The sequence below is a fragment of the Sinocyclocheilus rhinocerous genome, unplaced genomic scaffold (assembly GCF_001515625.1).
Source record: "Sinocyclocheilus rhinocerous isolate Xijiao unplaced genomic scaffold, SAMN03320098_v1.1 scaffold192, whole genome shotgun sequence".
Taxonomy (NCBI): Eukaryota; Metazoa; Chordata; class Actinopteri; order Cypriniformes; family Cyprinidae; genus Sinocyclocheilus; species Sinocyclocheilus rhinocerous.
The window spans coordinates 738,547-748,099 of record NW_015627892.1 but is presented as its reverse complement, the minus strand read 5'-3'; the positions used below and the strand labels follow the sequence as shown (position 1 = coordinate 748,099).

General features: G+C 37.5%; 1 protein-coding gene across 1 annotated transcript in view; it reads left to right on the top strand.

Annotated features, from left to right (window-relative positions):
- LOC107736876 (niban-like protein 1) overlaps positions 1-9,553 on the top strand; it is a 28,547-nt gene continuing 18,994 nt past the window's right edge. The window contains exons 1-5 of the mRNA XM_016548248.1: positions 1-231; positions 4,354-4,484; positions 7,636-7,764; positions 7,985-8,090; positions 8,531-8,698. Coding sequence (XP_016403734.1) covers positions 177-231; positions 4,354-4,484; positions 7,636-7,764; positions 7,985-8,090; positions 8,531-8,698 — 589 coding nt within the window. The 5' untranslated portion in view covers positions 1-176. The remainder of the gene's footprint in view (positions 232-4,353; positions 4,485-7,635; positions 7,765-7,984; positions 8,091-8,530; positions 8,699-9,553) is intronic.

Sequence of the window (9,553 nt, the reverse complement as noted above, 5' to 3'; positions counted from 1 at the left end):
CAAACAGAGGGCGTCACGCAGTCAAGTCACGTCAATGCAAGATGAACGCAACGCTCTGAAGTGACCAGGGATGGTTTATCTGGAAGACTCGAAGGACACATTTCTGCAGTGTTTCCCAAGTTTCAGGTCCAAAGGAACTTTCTTCATTATCCGTGACTGTCATTTAAATCGCCATCATGGGTGATGTGATTTCTACCAACCTGGACGAAGGCAAGCGGGAGATGATTACAGGTAAAACGCGTTTGTATTACTTTTAAAAGGGATAAAGTCATTTTCTGTACAACAAAGCTACCATACTTTAAACGCGGATGGTTTCGAGTAAAAATATGGTTTTAGGCAACGTGGACAGAACAGCCAGAATTCTGTAAGAGATTTTTAGCATACACGTGTTAAGTTACCGAAGAAACCTGGACGCGTTCGCGCGCTCAAACACAAAAGCGGAATGAGACCGAACGCAGTCGAGACGCGTTTTTCACTCAGTCATCATTTACTCAGGCTGTCAGTTCATAACTTTCTTCCTAACTACTTTTACGTTCTACGGAAGGAATAAAGAAATTCATACAGGTTTGTACAAGTAGGCTACATGAGGTTGAGTAAATCATGACAATTTTATTTGGACACGGCGTCCTAAAAAACGCGACGCAACACAGACGCTCGCATGTGGTCACTAACCAACAATTAAAAGTAACGTAACTCGGACTGAACACAAGAACGCGTCGCGTTTAAACGCCCCCTAAAGCCTCAATTATACACATGCAGGTTTAAATGACCTTTTGAGGCAGAATAGAGTAATATTTGTCTTAAAGGGGTCATATGATGCGATTTATTTCATTACACCAAATACACAAAATAATGTTCTTTTTAGCAGCATCATATGACCCCTTTAAAAACATTTTTTGATATTGCTAATCCTGTTGTGAATTTGTTATATCATTCTATAAACGTTTCTTAGGTGTTCAACGCGTTTTGCCAACTCTATTCCGTTTTATTTAAATCATGAATAGTATCCTCAGTATCTTTAATAGTAGTTTTGTGTCTACAAATTATATTTTCTGCTATAATAAGATTTTTTGTGACGTCAGTAGTGGTTGTGTTTTGGAGCTGCGTCTGGTCTTTTTCTATCATTTTTCCCTCATGTCAATAATAGAAGCTATCTCTGGATGAAAACCGACTTGATAAATATAGCCTAAGTGTTCTTTTAGAACAATTTTCAGTTGTAGAAAACTGTTGAAAAACCAGTTTGAGTGAAACGCATTGTGAGATAATTTCCAAAAAGTTATTATGGGAAAACAAAAGCTCTTTTGGCCATGACAGGAAATTTTGGATCACTGTAACCATACACATACTCTAAGAACAAGTCAGGACTAGTGAAGAAGTATCATTGTGTGTGTTTGAAGTACCAGTCTGGATCTTTCACTGATGATAGGCTTGAGTCACTTGATGAGTTGGCACTTCATGAAAAGATTGTCTTGTTCTGAGCTCATTTCAGAGAAATATTTCTGAGATGAATGCAGGTGGATCTCATGAAGACGCATGTGCTGATGTCATAAAATGCTGAGTCAATCTGCTGACTCAGCCCTTTTGAAATTCCACCATTTAGAAATGAACTGTGGGAAGATGTTTAGTCTTCAGAAGAGAAAGCCGCCCTCATAGACTCTCTCTTTATGAAGCCTGGAGCAGTTATGAAGATGTTTGTGGTAGATGGACATGAGGTCAGGAGGTTTGAACGCAGGAAATTCCTCTAGGGATCTCTAGACCTTCCTCGTGAACTATTTGACTAATAGGGCTGGATGTTTTCTGAGAGAGTGAGAGCAAGAATGAACATGTCTTGGTGTAATGGGGAGGATCTTCTCAAGGTGTCCTCAGTCAGCTCGACTCACTGGAGAAATGAAATCTGATCTGTGATGCAAAAGTGTTTATTAAAAGTGCCTGAATTATGATATGACTCTTGGTGTGTCTTTTCTAAAAATACAGTTATTATTTATACAATATTGCAAATGTTGTTTATAAAAAAAACTAAACCTTGGATGAAAATGTAAAAAAAAAAATGAAAAGATAAAAATTACATGCAAAAAATCTAATAAAAAATATAACATAAAAAAAAATTGAATATAGACTAATGCTTTGTTTTACATCCTTACATTTTAAAAGACAGCTATTTATTTTTATGTATATAGACCCGATTTATAATATAACATATGAAAAATAAGAAAGTGTAAATATTATTTGGGACATATTTTGTTTGTTACGTTATAAAAAAAAATTCTACTTACTATGTACTGTGCTGTTAGGGTTAAGTACTTGATTATTTTATTTTTATTTATTTTTTATTTAGTTATTTAAATTGTATTTATTTTACTCTGTTATTTTTATTATTATGTATTATTTTTTTATTATTGTTGTTATATTTTTATATATATATATATATATATGTATTTTATTATTATTATTTTTTTTTATATATTAGTTTTTCTCTATTTTTCCATGGACTTCCTAGCATTCTGTTGCAGCCACCTGGGGGTCCAAGACTGAAAACCCCTGCTCTAGAGTGGAACCCATCTTAAGATGTGATGAATGACGTGATGTGCAGTGTTCACAACAGCATTACATTTCAGGGGTTATGTTGATAAGCAGTTTTCCAGTGAAGTGTCGCCAGCACCTGTTCCACCTGTGCTGACTGAACGTCTAGAAACACTTTCTGCAAATATACATGTGAATTAATACAGTGGAATAGTCAACACTGAGCCAAAGCAAACTGAGTCTACAAGTTATTCTAGTTTAATACAACAATAGTGAGTCTGCTAGAGAATGGTCTGCCCTCACAGACACACCGGCTGCTGCATTCATGCAAATACAACAACATGCTTTTCATGTTCAAATGTCCTGTATCAAGAAGCTTCTAATCTGATGGAGTGCTTGAGAAATGAGGTGTAAGTGAAGAGTTTCTTTCCTGTGGAGACCTACACTAAATTGGAATACCCAGAAGGCCATGTGTACTAATGGCGCTTTTCCACTGGAGTCGTACCACGCAGTGGAAAAGCGCCATAAATGTGATCAGATTTCAGTCGGTTTTGCACAAAAATCGGATTTGGGCTGACAGTCTGAACGAGGCTTACGTGGACTGCAAAGTGGACTTCACACAGGGTATTAAAGTAAAAAAGCCCAAGATGAAGCCCGTGCATAAGAGTGCTGTACTGTAACTTCAGTTGAAATCAGATGTGGCCCTTCTTCCTTTTCCGTTCCTGTCAGGTTGTTCCTTCCTGTTTTTATGGAAGCATCTCCTTTCACATACATTCAAACACGTGCCAATATTCACCAGCATGCAAACTCTAAGGCTCTTGTCATGCCAAGGATATTGTTTGCAGTAAAACTAGACCAGAATGCTTTGAATATGACATTCAAATGTGATCACCTCCGATCATGCGTAATTTTTTCCATTTATTGGCCTATTTATATAAGCAAATTCTTCTTAATATCACCATCACCACCTTCTTTTCATAAAGCTTCGATAAGCCTGCAGGCTCCGGCCTTTTCATTTTTAATGTTTATTTTGATACTGTGTTCATGTGTTTGTGTGTTTCCACACTTGACTGTTTTTACAACTGTTTCTCTTTTTTATCAAGAGTTCCCATTGATTGTTGACCGCCTTTTGTGTTGTAGCGCTATTGAATTTCAGAATCAGCATTTCCACAGATAAGATATATAACTGATACAACTGTTACAATAGAATACATGGTTATTATTTCTAAAATTATTTTATTAACTTATTTAAATTACTATTTACTAAAAGAGAATGTGCATTTATTATTAATATATTATTTTTTACATTTTATTTTATAATAAAATTTTATTAGTAGTACTGTATTAGACTAAAGCATGCAGACTATATATTTAAAAAAATATTGCAGCATTTTTGAGGTTTAATAATCGCACATGACCATATCATGATTTCCATTGGAACTATCAAACCCACACATGCAGACATAGGCTAGTGATGTGCGGTTGACAGTGGACTCTCACTTGTTGTATTTCACAATCTAGTTCTAGTCAACAAAATCTTGGATCAAGTTACAGCTCTGTTTTGTTTGGTGCTGTAGGTTTTTCTCTGTGTTTGCATGTTTGTTGTTATCTTGCGTAATTGCTATTGGGAACAATTCTCAACTAAAAGTAACTGAACAGGTTTATAATATTTCGTGATAGTGATTAAATGTTTATACTGCCATTTGACCTAAAGTAACCTCTAAATGCAACTTTCAATTTGCAACGTACTCTGCAGTTGTAAAATAATCATTTCATTCCTGTGCTGTGGTCCTTAATTAAACCTAACATTCCTGTATCTCTGTTCCAACTTAGCCCGCACCAGCACTGTGATGGCAGAGTTTGGGAGGTTTTACGAGCAGCAGTATGCCGTGGCTTTGTTCAACAGTGTGCGCTACGAGATCGAAGGAGGAGGGAATACCCAGACACAACTGCTACACAGAAAGGTAAACCCCCCACCCCATATTGCACCTCTATGTCTGTCCAGTGATGTAGATTCCAGAGGGATGGGGAAAGATTGTTAAAGAATGGGAAAGAATATCGCCCAGACCAGGTTAAAATGAGATCAGAAGTAAAGCCTTCTTGCTTCAGTTTTTCCTCTTTTTTTTTTTGGGGCTCTGCTGTACTGTTTCCCTCAGTTTGAAGGCTCTGTGCTTATCGGCATGAAGTTGGCGAAGAGGAAGTGGAGCAGATTTCACACGAGTTAAATAATTGTAACACAGGCCTGAATAGCAAATACACACACAAAAGCACACAAAGACTTGAGACGCCATTACATCGACTGAAGAATCAAAGGATCTTGGGTAGACCTTGCTTAATAATGCAATTTCCACCAAAATTATGCTGGTGCTGGTGCCAGCCCACGTTTCCACTGAGTCTAAGGATGGTGTAACCGACAGTATAACTTGCCCACAAATTAAGTATTATTGTCCTTGTTTACAAGTTTCACTCTTGTAAAAAAAGAATGAATTGTGTTGATGCAACTGCCAAAAGCAGTTATAACACATACAATTCATGGCAATCAATTCATATAATTAAAGGGGTCATATGATGCTTTTTTTAAAGATCATTATTTTGTGTATTTGGTGTAACAGAATATGTTGACATGCTTTAATGTTCAAAAAACACATTATTTTTCAAATACTGTACATTATTGTAGGTCCTCTATGCCCCGCCTCTCTCCAACGCTTAGTTTTCTACAAAGTCCCTCCTTCCGACAAGCGCAGTCTGCTCTGATTGGCCAACTGACCCAGTGCATTGTGATTGGCCAAACACCACAAGCACGCGTCGGAAATGTAACCCCTCCTACCATAATCGCAAGCTTCAAGCTTTCAAAGTAAATATCAAGACAGTTAATAATGTCGTTAGTTTTACCATCAGTTCAAGCCCGAAAGGGCAACAGAGTCGCGTGACAGACACAGTAATGATGCAGTACACAAGCCGCGGTTAAGACAGCTGACGTGCTATGATTTCTGACAGGCAGTTCACTCTCCTGTGATGTGACCCTGTTCCCCACACACACACGACGCGTTACTCTGCGCTGCAAAACTCCGCATTTGACCAGTCAATAGCAAATACGTAAACTAATAACAAAACAGTAGCTGATTCAGAAGCGCCAGATTGTCATAGCAAAGTCAGAATCTTAAAGATTCCTAAATGCATCTACTTCCGGAAGGCCAAATAAAGTGCTTTTGCTTTCGCCTAGAAACACACAGCGTCTCCCTGACATGCTGCTTCAACACTAACTGCGGTTACTGAAACCACGCCTTCTTTCTTTGCATGCACATTTGGGCGGCATTATGCTAATATTCCCACATAGTGAGGTAGATATGTGGGGGCGTGTTAGAACGAGCCGTTTTAGGGGGCGTGGCAGAGTCTTAACTTTGATAAAGAATATCTCTTTGGTTTTGAGACTTTAGTCTTTGCAACTTCAGGGATCTTATCTATGCACAATCAGCTTGTAACACTCCAAAGAAAAAGGAAAACTTGAAATCGCATCATATTCAACTTTAATATCAGTTGAAGTGGCTGGAGCTGCTGTCCAATGCATGGGAACTTTGCATCCATCAACTGAATGTGCATCGCTCAGAGCGTTCCCAGTTTAGAAGACTTTGATTATAATGGGAATGATCTACTTAGTTTTGCCAGGCTAAGTTGTTGTTTTGAAAACTTTACTTATGGATTAGGGGTCGACCGATATGTGTTTTTCAAGGCCGATACCGATTATTACAGATCGAGTAGACCTATAACTGATATTTTGAACCGATATATATGTCTGGTGTAAAAATGAAAATTAATGTCAAAATTAAGAATAACAAGGGCTCTGACAAAAACTGCCTTCCCTGGTGTTGGTTGAGTGTAGTACTCCCACAGTAAACTCTTTATTTTAAAGAGTTAAACTCTTTATTTTTTGGCAAACAAAGGGTTTACCATTAAAATTAAAACATGGAAGAAATAGTGTATTGTGTGATTATTCTTTTAAACAAAAGTTGTAATAATTGTTGTAGCAGTCAGAGGTTAAAGCAAAAAAAAAAAAAGGGGTTTTTCCTCGGCCAAACCCCATTCCTCATCCATACCTGTCACACACCCAGTTTAAGAAGGACTCATGACTCCCAACAAATCAGATGAGTGGTGGGCGGAGACTGCTTTAGGCCACAGAGTGGTGAGTTCTGACAGGCTGCATCAGATAGCGCGTTTCAAAATTAAGTTATTTTATCGGCGAATCGGTTTTGAAAATGACCGATACCGATAATCATAAAAATGCTTAATATCGGCGCCGATAATCGGTCGACCCCTATTATGGATGTTATCCCACCCTCCTGGCCTCTGATATTCTTCTGGGTTGAGACAAGCAGGTCTCAGGAACTGAAACCTTTTCTGCAGTGTAAAAAATCTGTCAAACAGTTCCAGGTCAGACACCAGCACATTGTTAGTGGCAATGGTTTGATTGCATTAGGTTTGAAAGATGTTCTGTGTCCCCCGGTTATCTTGGTTATCTCAACTAATGCATAGAGAGTTAAAAACTCATCAGGCTTTAATTGTGAACGTTTTACTTTCTTATTGGTTTCCAAACTCTCCTGGCCTCCTCAATTATCAATTGTCCATGAAGTCATTTGATCTCTCTACTCAACACAGAAATCTAGACCGTGGCCAAGAAAAACGCTTGTGAACTCTCATTTTTAAAGTACCTCAGTAGTTATGAGCCAGGACAGCTGGACTTGAAAAATATCTGTCTGCATTTTATTTGTATTTAGTTTCAAAGATTAACCGATTAACCGTGTTCAAAGGCATGTGCACCCACCAGTGGTAAATTCAGTATCCATTAGCAGAAAGCAGTGGTTTTGAATGTAGACATAACATAAGCTTGAATGTCTTTTATGTACCAGTTGCTCCACCCATTTCTTATTTTAGGCTGAATCGCTCAGCTCTATGTTATATAAACACGTCTCGAGCTGGCCTTTTGTTATTCTAGACGGTTAGGAGTGTTTCACGTTGGTCTTCTAAACACCATTCATTGTTTTGTTTTTTTAGTCTTGCTTTCATCTAGTAAAATGATTTTTATTTTTCATTCATTTAAAATGTTTGTTCTCACCACAGGACCCTCTGAAGAATAAGTCCATCTTCTCTGGAAGTCTGTTTCAGTATCTGGAAGAGAGCAAAAAATGGAGGAGCCGCTTTTTGTATGTGGGCGACTCCTACAACATCAGCTTGTATGAGAGCAAAGCGGTAAGTGTAAACCACTGAGCATGGTGGTGTTTTTTTTTTTTTATGCTTTCACCACAAACACGCCCGGCTGAGATAATTAAATGTAAGCAAAAGAAAAATGATCTGAACGTTAATCTTGCGTTACTTGACCTAACTGAAGTCTAAAGTTTCTGCTGATAGTGGACATGTTTGTCATTTCCTCAGCTGCAGAGTGATTCTGAGCTGTGTGTTTCCTCTACAGGCACATGATCGAGGTCTCCACTCCAAAGGGGTCATTAACTGTGCCGGGTACAGAGCCCTGACCTCTATGGAGGAATACCTGGGACTTCTCAACAATAGCCTGGGTGGTGAGAAATGAATTAATACAATAAATAAATAAACGGATGCAAAAGTGGCATCGTCAGAAAATCCTACTGGAATCCTGAAAGATCCTAACTGAAATGTAGCACAATATTATTTTAATAAAGTCCAAGTATGAACACGTTATATCTATTAGGAATAAAAAATAAATAAATAATAATTTAATAGTATTATAATAATTTGTCAAATTTCAGTTTATGTAATTGGTTATTTATTTATATTTATTTTATTTATAAGAGTTTTTATTTGATCTCATGATATAATTTTTTTTTATTTTAATTTTATTTTTTGTCTAGAATAGACAGGATAAATGTAGGATGAGTTCTCCGGACACTCTGTATACAGTGGTATATTGCCTATTCAGTCTAAACAGTGTAATTTGAAATAATTTGTTATCATGTTCTTGTATTGTCATCGGTTGTTATAGATACAAAGGCCAAATCAGCCAGCGCCCCGTTTCTGAAGTGCCCCACACAGTTTCCCCTCATCCTGTGGCATCCATACGCCCGTCATCACTATTTTTGCGTCATGATGGAGAAAGAACAGAAGAAGTGGCATGCTGTCTTCCAGGACTGTGTGAGACACAGCAACAACGGTGAGTCACGGTCAAGCATTTGTACTGTTTTTAGATTGACACTACATTTGTTTCTCTGTAAGTGTATATGCTTTGCTGAGTTTAAAAAGACCTGTCTTATCTACTTCATTTATATCACAATCACAGGAAACAGTAGTAATTTGTTGATTTGTGTGCACAAAAGATGCACACTGCCATGAGGAAGTTGCTGTAGTTTTTCGACGTAAAGCCGTTGGAGTAGATCTTGTCTTGTCTGCTACTTTCCTGTGATGCAAAATATCATTAAAACAGAACTCCATTCCAGAACATTTGCTGCATAATCATTTCTTTCTGATTTATGTCACAATGAGAGATGAATGAACCGAGAGATTCGACCTGCGAGATTAGTCTTTCCTCCCCATAACTCAAACATTGTCTAAAGAGCATTTCTAGCTAAATATGCTCAGAAATCTCTGCATGCCTTTGTAAAAATTCATAGTATTGCATTACCTTCAACTCCACCCTCACAAATCACCTGTCTTCTGGCTTATTGTCATATTTCAAATCACACAGCAGGGTGTGTGTTCTATGCCTGTGTTTGTGAGGGGGGGAAAAGTGTTTGTCACAGCTTGAAATGTCGAATGCTTTTGAAATGACTTTAAGGTGTGGAGGATGTTCCTTTTGCAATTTAACTGATGTTAAATATCCCATGCAAGAACAGAGAACTTTTAATGCTCTTTGCTTATGACATATAATTTTTAATTCCTCATTAGAATGCATTGATATTGTCTTCTAGGAATTTCTACATAGAAATCCAATTCCAAAATGGTTTTCAAGTCAAATTTAATAGAAGGTACTATTGTTTTACTGTTCAAGTTTTTTTTTTGAAGAATTTAT